General features: G+C 41.9%; 1 protein-coding gene across 11 annotated transcripts in view; it reads right to left on the reverse strand.

The window, feature by feature from the left end:
- LOC118144963 (uncharacterized) overlaps nt 1-24,407 on the reverse strand; it is a 59,881-nt gene that overhangs the window by 22,160 nt on the left and 13,314 nt on the right. For 6 of the 11 annotated variants that reach the window (XR_013521269.1, XR_013521264.1, XR_013521262.1 and 3 more), the window contains one exon: nt 21,359-21,466. The exons of 4 other annotated variants lie outside the window; for them this stretch is intronic. Coding sequence is in view for 1 of the 7 variants with exons in the window: in XM_078335176.1 (XP_078191302.1) it covers nt 21,455-21,466 (12 nt within the window). In the remaining 6 variants the exon portion in view is untranslated. Of the gene's footprint in view, nt 1-19,466; nt 21,467-24,407 lie in introns of those variants that run through there. One more of the 11 variants, XM_078335176.1, reaches the window with a different exon arrangement.

The raw sequence follows: 24,407 nt of genomic DNA on the forward strand, positions 1-24,407 counted from the left end.
ACATAGCATCTTAGTCCACCTTTGACTTCCTTCAGGGTGACTGTGATGTGGACAGGAAACAGGAGGGCAGGGTCCCTGGGGAGGGCTCCACCCTCAAGCCTGGTCCTGCAGCCCTAAATGACAATAGGCATTCCTTTTTCTGCACCCAAATGTTGCCTTTTGGCCTGCCATGTCCCCATTTTGTGGCCATATAAACCCAACTCCAGGCTCCACAAGCAGGATAGTGGTAGAGTGACAGAGCAGCAGAGGGGCACGGCAGAGAAGAAAGGAGAGGAGGCATCTGGATGTTGAGAGGAGTTCTGCTGGGGCAGTCAGAGAGGAGATAGGATGCAAAAAGACTGAACTCCTGGGAAACGGCAGGGCTAAAAGAGCACTGTTAACACCACTAGACACTGCTGTGGGGCCAGAGCCCAATATTGCTCATCCTGGCCTGTACCTGCTCACCTGCGTGCGTCCCCTTTTCGTAAGAGGTTCGTAAGAGCATTTTGCAGCCAAATAAATGAGCCACACCCTTTTTGCATGTCCCACAAGGGGTCAAGGAACTTTACCATTTCAATATACAATTGATCCCAATTTTTCATAGGCTTATTAGTTTTTCCAGAGTAAAATTTCTCCATTTGCTCCTGGGGGTTATAAGCCTAGCTGCTAATGTGCCAAAAGCCAGTTGTAGGAGGGGAACAGTGTAGAGATGGTCTTCAGTGCCACCATCCATCCGCCTTTCTTCCAGCTGTGCTAGGTCTCCCTTTCCCAGGCAGAATCCTGGAGGAATGGGGCAGGGACAGCTGCCTGGGAAGGAGGGTTAAGAGGAGAACCAGAAGGGATCTAAATTGGTTTTATGCAAACTTTCAACCAATCCTCCTGGTGTCAGGCCTGCCCAGCACTTCCACCTTTGGAGGAACCAGTTGCCCCCAAAGGCTGAATCTTTCTGGGATTCTCAGACTCAAAGATCTGTTTTTCCTGTAGGTTTAGTTTTCAGCTTTCTCCTAATATTGTTTATTTCTCTCATTTGCTGTGTCTTTGTCTAATGCTCTGTTTGTCTTTGTGGGTTTATGTAATTTAAAATTTTCTTTGCTGAATTTGTTTTCTGAGAATAGAGATAAATGTGAGTGTACAATCTGCCATGTTTCACTGGACAATAATGATTTTTCCATTTATTTTATTGGTTTATATACTTGGAAGATAAATTGTCTATAATGTATTACATACTCGAATGTCCTGGGAAAAGGGGGTTTGGATAAACATGGATTTTTCTCTGCTTTTCTTCTCTCTTTCCTCTATATCTCCACCCCCACACCATGCAAGCCCAAAGGTGACCCTGACTGATATGAGTTCTTTGGCTTTCCATACTTGGTATTTTGGCACTATTGGTTTCCCAGATAGCTGGACTATAAATCCTATAGTGTGCCTATAAATCTTCAATCTTAACCAATGGTGAGTATTAAACCTAACTATTTCTTGCAGGTCTGTGGCTTAGAGCAATGAATTTAGATAAGGTCAGGGTTTACTGCTGTTTGTTGCCTTACAATAAGAGCTGTTCATTGTAATTGGTTTACAAAAGCTCTTGAGTCACTAATAAATGAACACAGGGGTGGATGGTCATTTCTTAAGTGTAGGGTATGAGGTCTAAGTACCCTGTCTTTGTCTAGTTCTTTGGATACACGCTCTGAGATGAGCCCAGGAAATTTCAGAGATAGTCTGATTACTTTCAAAAAATTACTTTCTGCCAACTCATATCATCGTAATTAAACTAGTTGCCACACGCGGCAAATATTGTAGGCAATAAAATTCAGGCTGTCCATAGTTAAGACATGGACATAAATAGCAAGAATGGGGTGGGAGGACCAGGTGGGGTGGCTCATACCTGTCATCCTAGCACTTTGGAAGGCTCAGGAGGGAGGATTGTTTGAGCCCAGGAATTTGAAATCAGCCTGGGTAACACAGCAAGACCCCATCTTTACAAAAAAAAAAAAACATTTAAAAATTAGCTGGTTGTGGTGGTCATGCCTGTTGTTCCAGCTACTTGGTAGGCTAATGTGGAAGGATCGCTTGAGCCCAGAATGTCGAGGCTACAGTGAGCCACATTCATGTCACTGCACTCCAGCCTGGGTGACAGAGTGTTAAATACAGTGAGTTCCAATTTTCTCTTCAAAGAATCAGCATGACATTATGTTCAGCTCTCTTGTTCTTTGTTCTCCATTTTAAAGTTTAACTTTCTTGTTCTCTTTGCCTGCTTGCCCCTAGTTTCAGTAAACAACCTTCTTGTCAGTTCTAATAAGTAGTTTACATCTGTTCCCCTGGTTACCTGCACCTATTCCTCTTGCGAAACTGTACATTCCCCTCCTAATCCACATATTTAGAGTCCTGACTCATCCTGGTAACCTGCTCTGTCCTGACTCTGGCTGGTAACCTGCTCCATCCTGAGTCACCCCAGTCACCTGCTCTGACCTCAGTCACCTTTAGTTACCTGTTCCATGACTGTCTTTTCTCCCAAAACTGCTCACCCTGCCACTCTGGCTGATACCCCTGCTCTCTTTAAAACAGGCTATAGGAATTAGCTTAGACTGTGCAGTCCAACCCTAGTCAATAGGGTAATGACACAGCAGTAGGGGCGACCTGCATCAGGGACAGAACTTCTTCCTCTCTCTTGTTCAGGTCTGTTCTTGCCATTGCTCCATTCGTGAGATGCACCCTTCTATAGAAGTAAAAATTGCCTTGCTGAAAAAATTTATGTTCAAGTGCTATTTCTTTTGTGGCACCAAAAAAATTTGCTTCTAACAATTGCAAGACCTTGTTTAAAATATAAAAATTAGGGTGGGAACACTAATAGCTCTCACTTGACTTGGCCCCATTTTACAGATGAAATAGGCTCAGAGAGCCTTGTATCAAGTAAGTGGTGTCACCAGTATTCAAACTAATGTTTTTCAGACATTGCCTCTTAGAGAGGGATATTTTGGATTTAGAATCTAAAAGGTTTGTATTCTGTGGCTAAGTGCAGTGGCTCACATCTATAATCATAGCACTTTGGGAGGCTAAGGTGGGCAGATCACTTGAGGCCAGGAGTTCAAGACCAGCCTGGCCAATATGGAGAAACCCTGCCTCTACAAAAAATACAAAAACTAGCTGGGCATGGTGGCACACACCTGTAATCTGGCTCAGGAAGCTGAGGCAGGACAATCGCTTGAACTGGGAAAGCCAGGCTGGTCTCAAACTCCTGACCTCAAGTGATCTACCCACCTGCCTTCCAAAGTGTTGGGATTACAGGCATGAGCCACCACTCCCTGCCCACAGTTACTAAAAGCACTGATTTCTTTTTTTCCTTCACAGCAGACAAGTTCATCTTCAAGAAAATTAAGACATCTCTTCCTCTGACAAAAAACTCCTCCATGTTTGATGGGATAGGACTCAGACCTGGGCTCTTTTGCCACCTCTAGGTTCGGAGGTATTGGAGAGCAAGGTGAGTTCCTATGAAGAGTTTTATGTGAGGGAGAAAAAGATGGATATGTCGGTTACTCTTAGGTAGCCCGGAAGAGCCTGGCAATGTTAGATTTTTATGTTCATTTTCATTGTTTTGATGTCTTAACCTAGTAATAAATTGTCAGTTAATCACGTTTTTGCAATAATAAAAGGTGCATAAAATGTTATTGCTGTTTCCTGCCCAGGCCCCCCTCCCCAGCATGGAGTGTTATTGAGATACATTTCATTCAGATAAGTTGGCAGTTTTATCAGAGCACAGAGGACACCCTGACAATTATCCTATATGCTGCAGCAGACAATATGAAAAGCCTCTAGGTCTAAACTCCCCCTGGCTCCTTAGAGTATATTTTGTAAAGGGTGCAGCTTTGGTGGAACTGGAAAGTTTGGTCACCTAGTTATCTGATTGTCGGAAAAGTCCATATTCTGCTCCAGGACTTAGAGACTAAACTCAGTAAATGGGGAGATAAGTGATTAACAAATGTGATATTCTTACCTGGTGGTAAAAATAAAAAAAATCCAAATGTGATAAAATGGGCATTCAGTGCTAAATCAAAGCTGCATGGGTTTTAAAGTCAGGTTTCTGTAATAATATTCTGGAATTCTTTCCAATTATAGTGAGATGAGAGTGTTCATGGAAAGCCACCATCCATAGACATTGGAAAAATAGTCATTTCCAGTTTCTTCTATGTGACCCCAGTATGGCCTTGGTGATTTGTTTGCTTTCTAATTCCTTGGTTTAAGTGGAAAGGAGGACCCTTTTTACAGTGTTACTGTGCAGAGTAGTAATTATCAACCTTGATTTTGTAAAAAGCAAGAATCTTTCCCAGGATGTTGCAAACTCTCCAGAGGTTTGAATCTATCCTAGTAAGCCCCTCCCACTGAGCGCATGACATCTGGAGGACCAGTTGTGAAATTAAACAATGATAGGGTGATGCAACTTCAAAGAGGTTGAACATTTTTGATATAATAAGGTTATAAGGCTACAGAGTATAAGAATAAGTGACTTGAATTTATGATGAGTTATATGACAATCTCAGCACTTCACTTGGTGGCTGTTTCCAAAGAAGTGGGGGAGGGAGAAAGAAAAGACAGATGAGGGGTGGAGGGAGAGCTGCCTCAGTTGTGACAGTTCTACCAGACCATAAATTAAGCTAATTATTAGTATCAGTTGTTACTTATTTAACTCAGTAGTGCTGCACTGTAATTCTACAACTCAACTTGGCAAAGCATGTTGTAATGGATCTAGCTAATTGAAAGATTCTATATAAAATTAAATTTGCTATTCATGTTATTATGGTTTAGGAGTCACCCTACCAAGTGGGTATGATGATGAAGATGAGCTGCTAGGAAAGAGGTTGAGAGACAGCTGATGTTTGTCTTAAGCCAATCTTAACCCTAGGCACCAGGAGCAGAGGGCCAGTGGGTAAAGGTTAAGTAGGATGGAATCTACAATAAAGCCAAATGTGTGGCTTCTATTCCTGATCTTGTCATTATTTTGGGTTTTTGGAGTGGAGATGAAATGAAAATGTTTGCTTTGTATCTACCTGGTCAGGATGTAAGTAAGAGGGAAGAACAAGACTCTAGGAGAGAAACAGAGGCTCCCTTAAAAAAACACATTACATACATGTCAGGTGATGTCACCTATAAAGTCTTCCAGCCATAATAATTTCACCTGAAAGCTATTTATTTTGGAAACAGAAAGCCATGTCTGTTTCACATGAGAGTTTCATATGTGAATACTCCCTCAGTTTGCCAATGTTAGAATGCTTTCAGGACTACAGGTGAAATAAGTCTACTCAAACATTAGCAAAACATCTGTTTGTCTGCATAGTGACCCTTACAGCATCAAAATTTTTCTTTGACTATTCCATGTAAAGAATTATAAAAAATATAATAATTATTCTAAAAAAATTTCACAAGAAGATTTTTAAACAAATAAAAATAACGTACGGAAACACAAGAAAGCAACATCATGTAAGCAAGTTTCAAACATTCAATAAATATCTAGTGAGTGGCCAGGTGTGGTGGCTCATGCCTGTAATCCCAGCACTTTGGGGGGCTGAGGCGGGCAGATCACTTGAGGTCAGGAGTTTGAGACCAGCCTGGCCAACATGGTGAAACCCCATCTCTACTAAAAATACAAAAACATTAGCCGGCATGGTGGTGCATGCTGTGGTTCCAGCTACTTGGGAGGCTGAGGCAGGAGAATCACTTGAACCCGGGAGGTGGAGGTTGCAATGAGCCGAGATGGTGCCACTGCACTCCAGCCTGGGCAACAGAGGGAGACTCTGTCAAAAAAAAAAGAAGAATAAGAAGATAGATAGGACATAGCACATGCAAAGACAGAGAGAAGACAGAGCAGAGGCTTCCTGGGGCCACAGCCAGCAGGTCAGCTTGGCTGGAGCAGGTTGACTTACAGGAATGTTAGAGGGGATTAGACCAGGAGGGTCTCTAGTGTTAGTCTATGGACTTGAATTGTGAAGATAGCAGGGAGTCATTGAGGGTCTCTGTGATACGGGCCAGGTGGAATTTTGGAGGTGTTTATGCAGGCCAGACCCCGGTTTGGATACTAGTACTCTTCTCAGAAAGGGGAGTTCAGCTCACAAAACCCAGGCACCTGGTCTGGGTAGCGGTGCCTGGAAGTTTCACAGGTGCACTTAGAATCCCTGGGATGACAGGGTCTGTGTATCTGCCTCTGCTTCCTCACTGACCTTGCCTACATTCCCTCTGCCACCAGACCCTGGCCTCAAAAGACAAAAAATCTGTTGGGTACTAATTACCGTATGTGCTTGGAGCTGAAATTGTAGTGAGTGAGTGATGCAAACCAGGATCCAGTCTCCACAGCACTTAAAAGCTGCATGCTGTTCTGGGTTCAAGGAAAGGGGGCCTGATTATTTTGAGTCTGGTTTTTGTAAGTAAGTGTCTTAGTCTGTTTTGCTATAACAAAATACAATGGACTGAGTAATATGTAAACAACTGAAATTTATTTCTCATAGCTGTAGAGGCTGGGAAGTCCAAGATCAAGGTCCTGGCATTTGATATGTGGTGAGGGCCATCTTGGTGGGCATCCTCACATGGCAGGAGAAGCGAACACTGGTTCCTCACGTGGAAGAAAGCAAAAGGGCAAAAAGGGCCTGAGCTAGTTCCCTAGTCCTTTTATAAGACACTAGTCCATTCAGGAGGGCTCTGCCTTCATGACTGAATCACTTTCCTAAAGGCCTTACTACCAGTACAATAGGGATTAAGTTTTAATAGGAATTTTGGAGGAGACACATTGTATTAGTCCATTTTCAGACTGATAATAACATACCCGAGACTGGGAAGAAAAAGAGGTTTAATTGGACTTACAGTTCCACATGGCTGGGGAGGCCTCAGAATCACGGCAGGAGGTGAGAGGCACTTTTTACATTGCAGTGGCAAGGGAAAAATGACAAAGGAACTAAAGCAGAAACCTATCAGATCTCATGAGACTTATTCACTATCATGAGAATAGCATGGGAAAGACCAGCCCCCATCATTCAATTACCTCCCCCTGGGTCCCTCCCACAACACGTGGGAATTCTGGGAGATACAAGTGAAGTTGCAATTTGGGTGGGGACACAGCCAAACCATATCACACATTAAAACTGCAGTAGAATGCTAGACAAAAATAATAAATGAATAGGGATAGAATAATGTAATCTGTTAGAGCCATGGCTCAGCAGCCTATGGCAAGGGGTCCAACAGCAGCTTTGAAAACAATTTCTAGTGGTTCAGTATTCAAGCTGTGGAGAGCCAAGTACGGATGCCACTCTGATATTATCCCAACCTCTCCCAGCCTTCTGCAACCTCATCTCCAACTTTACTCCCAAGGGTCATCCCTCTTGGGTCCCCCAAGGCTCATTCAGGCAGGCTGGTTGTATTTCTTGCTTTTTCTTGCAGCTATTCCCAATCCCAATTTGGTTCACTTGGATGTCAGTGAAGGAAACCCTTGGCAGCTACTTCTGAATGTATTGATCCTAATTTTGGAAAGTGTTTCCCAAGGAAAAGGACAGCCAATGTCACAAGTTTCCCATTTAGAGGTTTCCATTTACTATCTTGAAAATTAGAAGCCTTCTAGCTTGCTGGTCTGCTTGCCTGTACCACATGGCATAGACAATAATGGGAGGGTCTGGCAATGCAGGATGGCTCAACCTCAGCTGCCATCCACTGAGCCCCCATAATTGCCCAGCCATTGTAGAAAGAGGTGGCACAGTCCTAGCCCTTGATAGATTTGGAATCTAAAGTTACATTTTTTACCTTTAAAAGAAGAACTTAAAAATATGCAGGTTAAATCCACTTCCTAAATATTTATTGATTGCCATTAACTTGGACCATTAAACACTATCTTTTTGAAGCCCCATCTCCCTTTGCTCTCACTAATGGAGTGTTCTCAATAATAGGCTTTTTTTCTTTTTTAAATGGTCTTCCACAGCTCTTTCCTTTAAATTAAACTAAAGGAATATTTTCATAACTGAAATCTTTTTCTATTCAGCTAGAAATGAGCATTTAACTTAAAACAAATTGCAGGCCAAGCTTTAAAGGGCCATTAATTAGTAATGGTACTGGAGGAGCAAGGTGACTAGATGGGTGAAATTGGGCAAAGTGGGCCTAATTTTTGCTTCTTATCCCATCTGACAACATTTGTCCTTGAAAAGCACATTTAATTACTGAATGAGGTAATGTGGTAGAATTTCAATATGGTACCTGGCACACGGAAAGCACCAGTAACTATTCCTGGCCTCTTGCCCCTTTGCTTTCTACCTTCTTTGCTCTCATAATGAAAATAATGGCTTGAGCTCACTCAAGTTTCCTCAACTTAAAGCTTATCTTTTTGGTATTACTTTCCCAGGATAACTACTCCCACTGATAATTTTGATGCCACCCTCTGTAGGCTGCTCCAGGGTCGTGTTCTTCCAATAACCTTTCTCTACTGTGTATCTTTACTCTCTCTTATCTTCTTACCCACAGTCAACTCTTACGCTCTAGCTTAAAATCCAGTAACACTTTCTCTCCATCTTTATAATTTGGAAGTTACTAGCTGTTTTCTCCTACCCATTGCACCAAACTTCTTTTTTTTTTTTTTTTTTGAGATGGAGTTTCGCTCTTGTTACCCAGGCTGGAGTGCAATGGCGCAATCTCGGCTCACCGCAACCTCCACCTCCTGGGTTCAGGCAATTCTCCTGCCTCAGCCTCCTGAGTAGCTGGGATTACAGGCACGCACCACCATGCCTAGCTAATTTTTTGTATTTTTAGTAGAGACGGAGTTTCAGCATGTTGACCTGGATGGTCTTGATCTCTTGATCTCGTGATCCACCTGCCTTGGCCTCCCAAAGTGCTGGGATTACAGGCTTGAGCCACCACGCCCGGCTGCACCAAACTTCTGAAAGAGTAGTCTACACTCTCTCTGCCCAGGTCCTCATCTACAATCTACTCCTTACCTATTGCAACTTGGCTTCTGCAACTACTAAAACCATGTTCCCAGAGATCAGTAATGGCCTTCTATTTACCAAATCTAGAGGCCTCTTCCCATTGTTCTTTCACCTCTCTGTGGCATATAATGTGCTGGTCCACTTCTTTGGTGAAATTCTCCTTGCTGCCTTTATCTGCTGTTTTTTAGCATTTGTGTTCTTTATCACATCTCTGTCGGTACCTTAAATGTTTGTGTTCTCAAATGACTACCCTTAGCTGTTTCTGTTTTGCTCTGAATTAGTGCTTTTTGATCTGGATGCATCTAAGAATTATCTAAAGAGCTCTTTGAAAACCCAGATTAAATCCTATTAAATCTGAGTAAATACATATTATTATTATTATTTGAGATGGAGTCTCGCTCTGTCACCCATGCTGGAGTGCAGTGGAATGATCTCGGCTTACTGCAACCTTGGCCTCCTGGGTTCAAGTGATTCTCATGCCTCAGCCTCTGAGTAGCTGGGACTATAGGCACGTGCCACCAGGCCTGGCTAATTTTAAAAAATATTTTTAATAGAGATGGCATTTGACCATGTCGGCCGAGCTGGTCTCAAACTCCTGACCTCAGGTGATCCGTCTGTCTGGACCTCCCAAAGTGCTGGGATTACAGGCATGAGTCACTAAACCTGGCCAATTACATCTGATTTCTACTTCACCAATTTCTAGCTTTAACAGTTAAACAGAAATCCTGTTTAATTGATCTGGGATTGGGCCCTGACATCTCTTTTTTGTAACACTCCTCAAGTGAGTCTCAAGTGCAGCTAGGAATGAGAACCACAGCTCTAGAATAGCTGCTTTTATCCTTAGTTCTTGCCTCATTCCTGGTACATAGACTCCATTGTCTAGCTCTTTGCTGAGCATCTCAGTCTAAATGGTCTGTAGTACCCCACTTTCTATGTGGTCCAGATCAAATTCATTATGCCCCAATTCTAAAAACGTCTTCTGTGTTATAGGGGCACCATTTTCTCATGCTGCCAAGCTGGAGACCTGGAACTCATCTTTCAAAAGCCCTTCTGCTTTGCCCCTTCTCTTACTTAGTCGCCATATCCTATAGATTTATTGCAGACCTGTTTGAAATCCATTCTCCCTACCACCAACCAATGCCCCATTTTAGCACCTTATTGCAATCACTTCTTACCTGGCCTCTCTGCCTTCAGGCTCTTTCCTCTTCTCTCCATCCTACACATGCTGGTAGAGAGAGCTTTCTGGAACACAGTTCTGTTGATACCTACTCAATAACCACCATTGGACTTCTTTTACCCAAGAATAAAATACAAATTCCATAGTAAGGCCCTCATTATCTGGCCCCAGCTCTCTAAAACCATTCCTAGATTCCCATCTCCATAATGTTACCTAAACTGCAGTTGTATTTCCCCAATCATGAATTCCTTCTTGCCTTTGCTTATACTATTATCTTTGATTAGGACTGGTTTCAACTCAGACGGTTCAAATGAAGGAATTATTTACAGAGATATAGTCAGGGCAAAGGGAAACCGCAAGAGTGGCTGAGGTAAACAATGACTAGCAAAGTGGAAACCTCTTATCTTCCCTAGGCTTAAAGGACTCATGGGATGAAACACTGTCATCACAGCTCATTGCAAGTTGGAGCCATAGGAAAGAGCCATCAGTAGTAAATGTAGGCAGGGAGGGTGGCAGCCACTACCAGAATCACAGTGTGGAAGCAGAATGGGCACAGTGAAGAAATATCCTAACTTCTCTGTCTTCCTGCCCTCTAATCTCCAGCTAGTGTCTTTCATTGGCCAAACTCAACCAGAGGCCAATGAACCACCAATGATAGTCAGGTAAGGCAGGTTACTAGTTAGGAAGCAGGGCAGTGAGAGGCAGGGAATAGATGGTAGTACAAAGGAGGAGAAATTAAATGGAGAATAACCAGAAAAATCCTCTTCTTAAAAAATTTATTACTTTTGAGATAAGGTCTTGCTCTGTCACCCAGGGTGGAGTGCAGTGGCGCAATCATAGCTCACAACAGCCTCCATCTCCTGGGCTCAAGTGATCCTCCTACTTCAGCCTCCACCATGACTGACAAAAATTCTCTTATATATAGTAAAATTCTTTTTCTCTTACAAGACACAGTTCAAATGTCACCTTTTATATAAAGTCTTCCACCATTTTTGTTCCTCCAAGATCCAGTTATTTCACTTTTCTGTGTTCCTTTAGCTGTCGTAATGCCTTCATTATTGAAGCTATCAGTCTGATTTATGATATGATTATTTATGAGATCTGCATCCATCTCTTGCATATTTGTGATTTTTGGATAAAAGGGATAGTGCTTCCTTTTATCCAAATTGCACCAAAAAATTGGTGCGATTTTTTTTTTGAGACAGAGTTTCACTGTTGTTGCCTCAGGCTGGAGTACAATGGTGTAATCTTGGCTCACTGCAACCTCCGCCTCCCAGGTTCAAGTGATTCTTCTGCCTCAGCCTCCCGAGTAGCTGGGATTATAGGCATGCACCATCAGGCATGGCTAATTTTGTATTTTTAGTAGAGAGAGGGTTTCTCCATGTTAGCTAGGCTAGTCTTGAACTCCCAACCTCAGGCGGTCAGCCTGCCTCAGCCTCCCAAAGTGCTGGGATTACAGGCATGAGCCACTGCACCCAGTTGGTGCAGTGTCTTGCAGGTAACAGGCACTCAGTAACTGTTGGTTGAATTTAAATGCATTTTTATGTTATCACCTTCTCAGCCTCTGTCAGAAAGGTTTGTATATACTTGTAAACCATTGTCCTCACATTTTAAAGTATTTCTACTTTTCATATGAGTTTCTTTCATGGTTCTACTTCTGCTTCTTGCTTGACTTTTCCCTTCTCTTTACCTACATTTCTTAGGTTAGTTTTTTTTTTTTGAGACTGAGTCTTGCTATGTCATCCAGGCTGGAGTGCAATGGCTTAGTCTTGGCTCACTGCAACCTCCACCTCCTCGGTTCAAGCAATTCTCTTGCCTCAGCCTCCCAAAAACCTGGGATTACAGGTACCTGCCACCATGCCTGGCTAATTTTTGTATTTTTAGTAGAGACAGGGTTTCACCATGTTGGCCAGGCTGGTCTTGAACTCCTGACCTCGTGATCCACCCACCTCAGCCTCCCAAAGTGCTGGGATTACAGGTGTGAGCCACTGCACCCAGCCTTAGATTCTTAACTGTAGCTCATCAACAGTTTGCTGGGAATAAGCTCTCACTGATCCTGGCAAGGATCTAAAAATCACTAGCTTTTCCCATATTCAAACTGTTGCATATAAAAGTACTTTTCTTTAATTTTTGCATGCACTAAGCTTAAAAATGAAGTCACAGAACCCAATTTTTATTCTCTCTTGGACTCTCAATTCTTCTGACTAGAAGTAATGCTTGGCTTAACATGTTTTGCAAAAAGAAAAGGCTGTGTGATGCTCTTATTCTTTATAAATACCAACACCAAAGGCAGACAACACATTTTTCTATGCAAACACTATTGTACATTAATGGCTTTGCTGCACATTCGTATTTGGCTTTTAGATTTTTTATATGACAATGGCTATTTTAAGGCTCAATGAAAATATTATTTTTACATTTGTGGTATTGAAGATGATAAAATAATGGCAGAAGTTATATTGTCATAGCAGTTCTGAGTTTTCTTCCCAACTATGGTATTTTTCTTTGTCTTTTTTGTAAAGACAGTGTCTCGCCATGTTGCCCAGGCTGGTCTTGAACTCCTGGACTCAAGTGATCTGCTCGCCTCAGTCTCCCTAAGTGCTAGATTACAGGTGTGAGCCACGGCACCCAGCCTATTATATTTTTCATTTTAAGAAGCTGAGGACCGGGCACAGTGGCTCACACCTGTAATCTCAGCATTTTGAGAGGCCAAAGTGGGTGAATCAACTGTGGTCAGGAGTTAGAGACCAGCCTGATCAACATGGTGAAATTCCAACTGTACTAAAAATACAAAAATTAGCTGGATGTGATAGTGCGTGCCTGTAATCCCAGCTACTTGGGAGGCTGAAGCAGGAGAATTGCTTAAGCCCGCAAGGCAGAAGTTGCAGTGAGGAGCAATCGTGCCATTTTACTTCAGCCTGGGCAACAAGAGCAATATTCCCTCTCCATTGCAAAAAAAAGAAGAAGAAAAAAAGAAGTTCAGCGGTGCACCCCTGTAGTCCCAGCTACTCAGGAGGCTGAGGCAGGAGAATTGCTTGAACCCGGGAAGCGGAGGTTGCAGTGAGCCGAGATCGTGCCATCGCACTCCAGCCTGGGCGGATGGTTTGAGCACAGGCATTTGAGATCAGCCTGGGAAACATGGTGAAACTCTTGTTTCTACCAAAAAATTATCTGGGCACGGTGGTGTGCGCCTATAGTTTTAGTTACTCGGGAGGCTGAGGTGGGAGGATCCCCTGAGCCTAGGGAGGCAGAGGCTGCAGTTAGCTCTGATCACGCCACTGCCCTCCAGCTGGGCCATCAGAGTGAGACCTTATCTCAAAAAAAAAAAAAAAAAAAAGTGAAGTTCAACTCGTATCTTTGTTTTTCAATATCTTTTCTTAACATGCTCATGCCTTCCTCTACTTTCTAGAACATATGGAGCATAGTTATAATTGCTGTTTTAATGTCTTTGTCTACTAATATTATTACCTGTGTCATATCTGGATATGTTTCTATTGATTAATTTAATTTTTTCTTATTATGGGTTATATTTTTCTGATTCTTTGTATGCCTGTTAATTTTTTCTGGTATTCCATTATTGTGAATTTCACATTGTTGGATGCTGAATTTTTATTTGTTATTGTCTTTCTTTAAATATTTTTTGTGTTAAATATTTAAGTATCTTTTAAGTATTTTGACACTTAATTGTAAGTGACTTGGAAACAGTTTGAGCCTTCTGAGGCTTGCATGTAAACTTTGATAGGCAAGTGTAGAGCAACTTTTAATTTAAGGCTAATTCGGCCTCCCCTTTCTGAATCAATGTGAGGCCCCACATATCGCCACATTCAAGGAGTGTGAGCTACTTCCATTCCTGTGTGATTGTCAGTCATCACTCCATTCAGGTGTCTTTCCCTGGTCAAAGGCAGTTTCCTCACACATGTGAGCTGGCAGGCACTCAGCTGAAGACTCAAGAGGAAGCCCCTGCGGAGCTCCAGAACTAGCTGCCTTTGTGCAGCTCTTTCCTATCCGGTAATCTACTCTACGAGTTCAAAATGTAACAGGCACAGTTATCAACAGTTGTTGAGTGCCTGTTACTTGTAAATTCAGGACTCAGCCTCTCTGAATTCTCAGCTTCATCTCTTCTTTCAAAGATCATCATCCCATGTTGCATGTTGCCCAACATCTGAAAACTGTTTTGTATATTTTATCTCATTTTCAGTTGCTTAAGGTACAGAGTAAATCAGGCCCATGTTATTCCAGCATGATCACAAAAGAAGTTGTAGTTTTAGTTTTTAAATAGGGGCTGGGAAGGTATGTTTAACCAATTTTGTGTCAGAAAAAGAAGCCGGAGTATGATCATGGCCCAGTTATTTATCTTCTTAGTCTTGCTATCTTTATAAAATGAAGATGTAAGTCTATATGATTATAAAGCTCTTTTCTGCCTCTTAAATTCTGTGATTTTGTAAGTAAGTACAGGGGTATCTTTATAGAGTAATTGCTATATCTTCCCAAAGTGATAGATTAAAGTTTCAGCAGTATGGAAATCCCATTTTGCCATAGTTGAGCAAATTTAGGAGAGAAGATTTGTGTTTTAATAGATAAAGAAGGAGTCTTTAGTTAAATACTTGAAATGGACAATACCAATCCCTCAGTAGACACATGAAAAATGGTCAAACAATCTGAAGATGAGGAAATGTGTAGGAATATTCTTTGTTTCATTACTGGGCCTAGGCAAACTGTATTAGACATAGTAAGTGTTCAGTACATATCTGCTGACTGTCTCAGTGGTACATGGATTCATTTTCCTAATAAAGAAAACTAATTGAAAAAGCTTCTACTATAACAAAAGTAAAAATCCATCAATACAGATTTACTAGTGGTACATCCACATAATGGAATATTGTGCAGCAATCAAACATACTGCAGCTGAGCGGTATGCACTAATATGGAATAGTTTCAAATAAAAATTGTTAAATTTTGTTAAATAAACAAAACAAGATCACTACATTATATATATATATAAATGAATATATTAAAAATATATAAATGTATATATACATATATAAATGAGTACACGCACACATATATATTTGAGACAGGGGCTTGCTCTGTCACCCAGGCTGGAGTGTAGTGGCATTATTCTACCTCACTGTTGCCTTGGGCTCAAGTGATCCTCCTGCTTTGGTCTCCCAAAGTGCTGGGATTCCAGGTGCAAGCCACTGTGCGTGGTATACTTATATATATATATATATATATATATAAAATAAAATATTTTGCATTTTTTAAAATTTTCTTTTTGAGACAGGGTCTCATTCTGTCACCCAGGCTGGTGTGAAGTGGTGTGATCATGGCCCACTGCAGCCTAAACCTCCTGTGGCTCACGCGATCCTCCCACCTCAGCTTCCCAAGTAGCTGGGACCACAAGTGTGTACCACCACACCTGGCTAATTTTCTTTTTTTTTTGAGACAGAGACTCACTGTTGCCCAGGCTGGATTGCCTCAGCCTCTTGAGTAGCTGGGATTACAGACATATGCCAACATGCCCAGCTAATTCTTTTGTATTTTTAGTGGAGATGGGGTTTCACCTTATTGGCCAGGCTGCTCTTGAACTCCTAACCACAAGCGATCCACCCACTTTGGCCTCCTAAATTTCTGGGATTACAGACGTGAACCACTGTGCCTGGCCCCAGCTAATTTTTGTATTTTTAGTAGAGGTGGGGTTTTACCGTGTTGCCTAGACTGGTCTCAAACACCTGAGCTCAAGTGATCCACCCGTCTGAGCCTTCCAAAGTGCTGGGATTACAGGTGTGAACCACCATGCCCAGGCATGGCATACTACATGTGCTTTTGTTCTCTTTAATTTATGTAATAATTTGGTAATAAAAAAGATTTAAAAAGGAAAAAGCAATGTGCATAATAGTATATACATACTATATATAAAAATATGTTTAAAATAACATATAAGTACATGCTTTTAATTAAGAAAATACATCTAGAAGGAGATACAAATTGGTAAGACTGATGCCTGGGGGAAGAGGACTGGGGGGTTAGTGTAAAAGAGAGAATTTTATGCCTTTTTATATAACTTTTGAATTTTTTATCATGTACATGTTGTCTAGTTTTCAAAAAAATGCACCTATGGGATATATATAAATAGATTTTTTTCAATGAAGTAATTAAAGTTTTCTAAAAGGGTTATATTCTTACATATCAGTTTGAGAAAATTTCCACATCTCTAGACTAGACGATGTATTTAAAGGAGCCAAACCACACCCACTTTTATTTACTACTATTACCTCAGGAAAGTACAGGGCACTGCCAAGTATATGATTAATTTCCTATTCTTTATGAAAAGAATCGCCATGCTGGTGATACCTACTGGCATCTGAAACATGGATGTTATGAGGGAAAGAACAAGACCATTTGTTTTTTATGGTAGCTATGTACATTTTATACTATTTAATTAATCTCTATAATCTAACCCACCATATTTCTGGCTTCCAGACAGGCTACCAAGAAAGCATAGGTGTGAGAGCTGGACAGTCTCTGATTTACAAGACATTAACGTTTGGCCAGTGTACTACTTTCATATTCTACAGATGATGTATGTGTTTGAAAGAGAATAAAATTACACCCACCCTGTGGAGATGCTAACTTTGTTTTTTTTTTATTTTTAATTTTTTGAGATGGAGTTTCATTCTTTTTGCCCAGGCTGGAGTGCAATGGCATGTCACTGCAGCCTCCACCTCCTGAGTTCAAGTGATTCTCCTGTCTCTGCCTTCCAAGTAGCTGGGATTACAGGCATGTGCCATCACACCTGGCTAATTTTTTTTTTTTTTGAGTTGGAGTCTGGCTCTGTCGCCCGGGCTGGAGGGCAATGGCCTCAGCCTCAAGAGTAGCTGGGACTGCAGGAGAGTGCCACCATGCCTGGCTAATTTTTGTGTTTTTAGTAGAGACAAGGTTTCACCATATCGGCCAGGCTGGTCTCGAACTCCTGACCTCATGATCCGCCCTCCTCAGCCTCCCAAAGTAGTGGGATTACAGGCATGAGCCACCACACCTGGCTAATTTTATATTTTTAGTAGAGACAGGGTTTCACCATGTGTGGTCAGCTGCTCTCGAACTCCTGACCTAAGGTGATTCACCAATGTCAGCCTCCCAAAGTGCTGGTATTATAGATGTGAGACACTGTGCCTGGCCAGCTTTTTTTTTTTTTTTTGAGATGGAGGTTTGCTCTTGTTGCCCAGGCTGGAGTGCAATGGTGCAATCTCGGCTCACTGCAACCTCTCCCTCCTGGATTCAAGTGATTTTCCTGCCTCAGCCTCCTGAGTAGCTGGAACTACAGGCGTGAGCAACCAGGTCTGGCTAATTTTGTATTTTTAGTAGAGATGGGGATTGTCCATGTTGGTCAGCTGGTATCGAACCCCCAACTTCAGGTGATCTGCCTGCCTTGACCTTCCAAAGTGCTGGGATTATAGGCGTGAGCCACTGTACCCAGCTAACTTTTTTGTTCTAGGGAAGAATTACTTCTCTGACAAGCTAACGTAAAAGAAGGACTTCTAGGCATAACCTGTGTTCTTTTGAGTGTCTGATACCCCTCAGGTGAAACCCAGCTAAGTATTCCCTAGAACATATGGGGAAATATTAGGAAACATATGTGCAAGGCCAAAGTTATAAAATCCATGGCTCATTATGCAAGTCAGAAAAAGTGCTAAGCCCAAGATATTTTCTTCTGATTCTTATCTGCTTTAAAATTTCTAGTGCTGTTGCTGGTTTTGACTTCCTCAAATGCCAATGCAGCAGGTAGGTAGTCAGTTCATGAAAAATGCTTTCAATCCAGCCAGCCAATGAAAGAATATAAAGAATAAGATTCCGAACTTCACAAAGTTTATTTTGTCACATGAGAGGCTAATTATTGTGTATAAATCACTATAATACATGAATAATAATAGGAGGGAAAACTGTTTTCCCTCCGTTGCTGTTGAGGGAAAAAAATGTTATTTCAAATGGTAGTGTTTTTGGTGGATTATGCATTGGCTGGAAGCGTCCTGCTTCTTCCCCTAATCTGAGCAACAGATTAAGAAATTAACAAAAAGGGGTCTACTGTTAGGGTTGCCAGATTTAGCAAATAAAAATACAGGACAGCAGTTATATCTGAGTTTTAGAAAACAACAAATGATTTTTTAGCATAAATATGTCACAGGCTATATACTTGGGGCATACCAAAAAATGATTCACTGTTTATTTGAAAGGCCAATTTAATGAGCATCTGTATTTTATCTGGCAATGTTAGCGGCTACAGAGTAGGAGTGAATGTATTGTAGGCTATCTTTCCTTGCCTTTTGGTTTCTTTGTGATAAGGTGAGTGCTACTGACACCCTCCACTCAGCTGGGTGAGAACACAGCTGAGTTCTTGCTATGCCACAGAGCCAGGGTGGAAGAACAGGTGTAGAGTGAACTAACTTAGAAACAACTGCAAGACATACCTCCATTTTGCCCCCAGATATTCAAGATAGAGTTTCCCTTATAATATATAAGATGGAAATTTAGCCCTTTAATTTCAATACTGAAGGGAGTGGTGGCCCAAGAAAGTGGAAGGACCCAAAGAGATTCCATGCTGTGGAAATTGTGGAGTAAGTGATGGTGGAGATTCCATAAACTGAGAGGATGTGAGATGTGGTGCACTTGCTATGTGGAGTCAGGCTGAGGGAGCTCTTTGTCTCATGCCAGCTAGATTCCAGAGCTGGAGAACATGGGTATGAGAAGAAAAGATAGTGACTGGGCTGATAGGTGGATTTTTTCAGTGAATTGCAGAGGATCTTGCAGACCATGTTAAGGATTGGAGTGTTAATCCATGAAGCCATGAGGCCTTTCTGAGGGTTTCGGTGAGTAGGAAATGGCATTAGCAGAGCTTTGCTTTAGAATCTGGTAACTCTTTATAGAGGGATGATAAAGGGAAAATAGAGTGGAGACAGAGTTTTCTGTGGGAAGGAACTAGTCAGGGCTACTGCTAGTTTGTATGACATCTGTATTAGTCTGTTCTCACACTGCTAATAAAGACATACCTGGCTAGGCACAGTGGCTCATGCCTGTAATCTCAGCACTTTGGGAAACTGAGGGAAGTTGATCATGAGGTCAGGAGTTCGACACCAGCCTGGCCAATATGGTGAAACCCTATCTTTACCAAAAATACAGATAAACTAGCTGGGCATGGTGGCACGTGCCTGTAGTCCCAGCTACTTGGGAGGCTGAGGCAGGAGAATTGCTTGAACCCAGGAGGTGGAGCTGCGGTTAGCTTAGATTGTGTCACCACACTACTCCAGCCTGGGCAATAGAGGGAGACTCTGTCTCAAAAAAAAAAAAAAAAAGACATACCCGTGACTGGATAATTTATAAATAAAGAGAAGTTTAATGGAATCACAGTTCCATGTGGCTGGGGAGGCCTTACATTCATAGCAGAAGGCAAAAGGCATGTCTTACATGGCAGCAGGCAAGACAAAATGAGAGCCAAGTGAAAACGGTTTCCCCTTATAAAATCATCAGATCTCATAAGACTTAGTCACTACCATGCAAACAGTATAGGTGAAACCACCCCAATTATTCGATTATCTCCCACTGGGTTTCTCTCACAACACATGGGAATTATGGGAGTTATAATTCAAGATGAGATTTGGGTGGGGGCACAGCCAAACCATATCATTCTGCTTCTGGCCCCTCATGTTCTCCCATTTCAAAACCAATCATGCCTTCCCAACAGTTCCCCAAAGTCTTAACTCGTTTCAGTATTAACTCAAAAGTTTACAGTTCGAAGTCTCATCTGAGACAAAGCAAGTCCCTTCCACCTATAAGCCTATAAAATCAAAAGCAACGTAGTTACTTCCTAGATACAATAAGGTAGGCATTGGATAACTACATGGGAGAAAGTGGCCAAAATGAAGGGGCTAATGGCCCCATGCAAGTCCAAAATCCAGTGGAGCAGTCAAATATTTTTTTTTTTTTAAATGGCAAGATACTAAAATTATTTTTTTTTTAGATCGATTCTTGCTCAGTTGCTCAGAGTGGACTGCAGTGGCATGATCTTGGCTCACCAAAAACTCTGCCTCCTGGGTTCAACCTTGTTCCTGGCTGCTTTCACAGGCTGGCATTGAGTGTCTATAGCTTTTCCAGGTGCACAGTACAAGCTGTTGGTGGATCTACCTTTCTGGGGTCTGGAGGACAGTGGCCCTCTTGTCACAGCTCCACAAGGCAGTGCCCCAGTGGGGACTCTGCATGGGATATTCAACCCCACATTTCCCTTCTGCACTGCCCTAGCAGAGGTTCTCCATGTGGGCTCCTCCCCCACAGCAAACTTCTGCCTGGATATCCAGGCATTTTTGTGTGTCCTCTAAAATCTAGGTGGAAGTTCCCAAACCTCAATTCTTGATTTCTGTGCATCTGCAGGCTCAATACCATGTGGTAGCTGTCAAGGCTTGGGTCTTGCACCCTCTGAAGCCACAGCCTGAGCCATAGCTTGGCCTTTTAGCCATGGGTAGAGTGGCTGGGATGCAGGGCACCAAGTTCCTAGGCTGCACACAGCAGGGAAGCCCTGAGCCCAGGCCATGAAACCATTTTTCCCTTTTAGGCCTCTGGGCCTGTGATGGGAGGGGATGATGCAGAGGTCTCTGACATGCTCTGGAGGCATTAACATTTCATTCCTGGTTACTTGTGCAAATTTCTGCAGCCAGCTTGAATTTCTTCCCAGAAAATGGGTTTTTTCTTTTCTATCACATTGTCGGGCTGCAAATTTTCCAAACTTTTATGCTTTGTTTCCCTTTTAAAACTGAATGCTTTTAACAGCACTCAAATCGCCTCTTGAATGTTTTACTACTTAGAAATTTCTTCTGCTAGGTACCCTAAAACATTTTCTTCAAGTTCAAAGTTCCACAAATCTCTAGGGCAGGGGCAAAATGTCCCCATTCTCTTTGCTAAAACTTAGCAAGAGTCACCTTTACTCTAGTTCCCAACAAGTTCTTCATCTCTATCTGAGATTACCTCAGTCTGGATTTCATTAACCATGTCAGTATCAGCATTTTGGTCAAAGCCATTGAACAAGTCTCTAGGAAGTTCCAAACTTTCCCACATTTTTATCTTCTTCTGAACCCTCCAAACTGTTCCAACCTCTGCCTATTACCCAGCTCCAAAGTCACTTCTACATTTTCAGTTATCTTTACAGCAGCACCCCACTCTTGGTACCAATTTACTGTATTCGTCTGTTCTTATCCTGCTATTGAAGACATACCTGAGACTGGATAATTTATAAGAAAAAGGCTTAATGAACTCATGGTTCCATGTGGCTAGGGAGGCCTCACAATCGGCAGAAGGTGAAAGGCATGTCTTATATGGCAGCCTGCAAGACAGAATGAGAGCCAAGCAAAACAGGTTTTCCCCTTGTAAAACCATCAGATCTCATGAGACTTCTTCACTACCACGAGAATAGTATGATTCAATTATCTTCCACTGATTCTTACCACAACACATGGGAATTATAGGAGCTACCAATTTGAGATGAGATTTGGGTCAGGACACAGCCAGACCATATCAGCATTTGTATGTGAATTAGAAAAAGCTGGGAGAATGCAGCCTAGGGCACTCAGTTTGGCAAAAGACTATGCCAAGGCACATGGTTCAGTGACTAAATCGGGGCTGGATTTCAGCTCCCCATTTTCCCCTTAGCCAGTATAATAGTTGGTAAATTAACATGAGTGGCTTAATACAATAAAGATTTTTTGAATTTTAGTTTTGATTTTGTTTGTTTTGAGACAGAGTCTTGCACTGTCACCAGGCTGGAGTGCAGTGGTACAATCTTGGCTCACTGCAACCTCTGCCTCCTGGGTTCAAGTGATTCCCCTGCCTCAGTCTCCTGATTAGGTGGGACCATAGGCATGTGCCACTGTGCCCGGCTAATTTTTTTTTTTTTTGTATTTTAGTAGAGACAGGGTTTCACCATGTTGGCCAGGATGGTCTTGATCTCCTGACCTTGTGATCTGCCTGCCTCAGCCTCCCAAAGGGCTGAGATTACAGGCGTGAGCTACTGCATCTAGCTAGTTTTAGTTTTTTAAGAGATGGAGTCTTGCTAGTTTGCCCAGGCTAGAGTACAGTGGCTATTTGTAAGTGTGATCATAGCTCACTGCAGTCTCTCACTCCTGGGCTCAAGTGATCTTCTCACCTCAGCCTACTGAGTAGCTGGTACTACAGGCCCATGCCACCAGGCCTGGCTAAGATTTATTTCTTGCTCATGTCACAGTCCAATGCCTATAGGGTTGCTCTCCTCCTAGTAGATAATTAAGGATCTAGGCTACTTCTATCTTATAATTAACTCTTAACCAAGTTAACCAAGTACTGTTAACCAAGATGAAGAAACACCCTAATTAATTTTTTTTTTAAGTAGAGATGGGGCCTTGCTGTGTTGCCAGGCTGGTCTTGAACTCCTTCTCTCAAGTGATCCTCCTGCCTTGGCCTCCCAAAATGCTGAGATTATATGCATGAGCCACCATGCCCCCAACTCTAAAACTATTCTTTTTTTTTTTTTTTTTTTTTTTGAGATGTTGTCTTGCTCTGTTGCCCAGGCTGGAGTACAGTTAGGTGTTTTTAGCTCACTGCAACCTCCGCCTCCTGGGTTCAAGTAATTCTCATGCCTCAGGCTCCCAAGTAGCTGGGATTACAGGCATGCTCCACCATGCCCCACTAATTTTTGTATTTTCAGTAGAGGTAGGGTTTTACCATGTTGGCCAAGCTAGTCTTGAACTCCTGACCTCAGGTCATCTGCCTAACTTGGCCTCCCCAAGAGCTGAGATTACAGGTGTAAGCCATTGTGCCTATCTAAAACTATTTTTTAAAACATACACCTGGCCAGGTGTAGTGGCTCATGCCTGCAATCCTAGCACTTTGGAAGGCCAAGGCGGGCAGGATCACCTGAAGTCGGGAGTTCAAGACCAGTCTGGCCAACATGGTGAAACCCCATCTCTACAAAAATACAAAAAAATTAGCTAGGCATGATGGTGGTTACTTGTAATCCCAGCTACTCAGGAGGCTGAGGTGGGAGAATCACTTGAACCCGGGAGGTGGAGGTCGTAGTGAGCCGAGATCACACCATTGCACTCTAGCCTGAGTGACAGAACAAGACTCTGACTCAACAAAACAACAACAACAAAAAAAACCACACACCCAAGTTGGCAACTACATGTAAAAATGTTCTTATTTCATCTGCATATGACACTAGAGTTCTAGGTTTACTGTGATGAATGTAGAATTTATCCCAGGTCTTTTGGTGAGCAAAGTGGTAAGTTGTGATTGGGAGACAGTCAAGGAAGGATACAAATTTCCCCACCACAAAATCAAACTATCTGGGTTCAAACCTGTTTATCATAGATTCAGTTAGCTTCTCTGTTACTAAATTAAGCTCTTGGAGGATAAAGATTTTTTTGAATAGTATTGCATAGGCTCAGACAATCAAAATAGACTGCTGACCAATGAAAATTTTGCAATATTGGTGAACATCAGCCCTGATAACACAGCCCAGGAGACTTTAAATCCAAGGCCATTGAATGTTCATAGGTCTTGCACTTTCCAGGAAAATCCAGATTTTTAATATTAGACTTAGTTGTTCAATCACTTGCCATTTGGTAAAGAAAAAAATATGGTCATCACAGCAATATTTACAGGGGAGGAGCCAGCAAATGCATTCTTTGTAAGTTGCAGAGGAAACTTAATTATGGATAGTTTTGTCTTAGAGGCACATAGAATATTAAAGGTAAAAGGACCGCATGGATTATTTTATTAGGATATGAATATTTTTCATCTTTAAAATAAGACTAAGGAAGGACAAAGTTAATTAGATTTCTTCTATTATTTAGGAATGGGGACATAAGCATATATAAGCTGTTTTAAAAAAAGTGATTTTAAAAGCTGTTAAAACTTCCCTGGAAACCATTTGCAAGATCTAATAACATGTAAAGTCAAAACTTCTTTTATTTAGTCTCTTGTAATAAAATCTACTTTCTTCATTCATTTCTTCATTCATTCATTCACTCATCCACTTATTCAATAACTGTTTGTTGAACATTTCCCATGGTCCAAGCACTGTTCTAGACACTGGGAATATCATGATCAATCCATCTGATTCCAGAATTTTAAAAAATAATATATTTTACTATGTCGTACATGAAATATGGAGCCCGAAAGAATGAATAGAACATTGGGTTTAGGATCGGAAGACCTGAATTCTAAATGCAGTCATGCACAACCATAAACTATTTTTATTTTTATTTTCATACTCTGCATGCGGCATC

The sequence above is a fragment of the Callithrix jacchus genome, chromosome 8, assembly GCF_049354715.1.
Source record: "Callithrix jacchus isolate 240 chromosome 8, calJac240_pri, whole genome shotgun sequence".
NCBI lineage: Eukaryota > Metazoa > Chordata > Mammalia > Primates > Cebidae > Callithrix > Callithrix jacchus.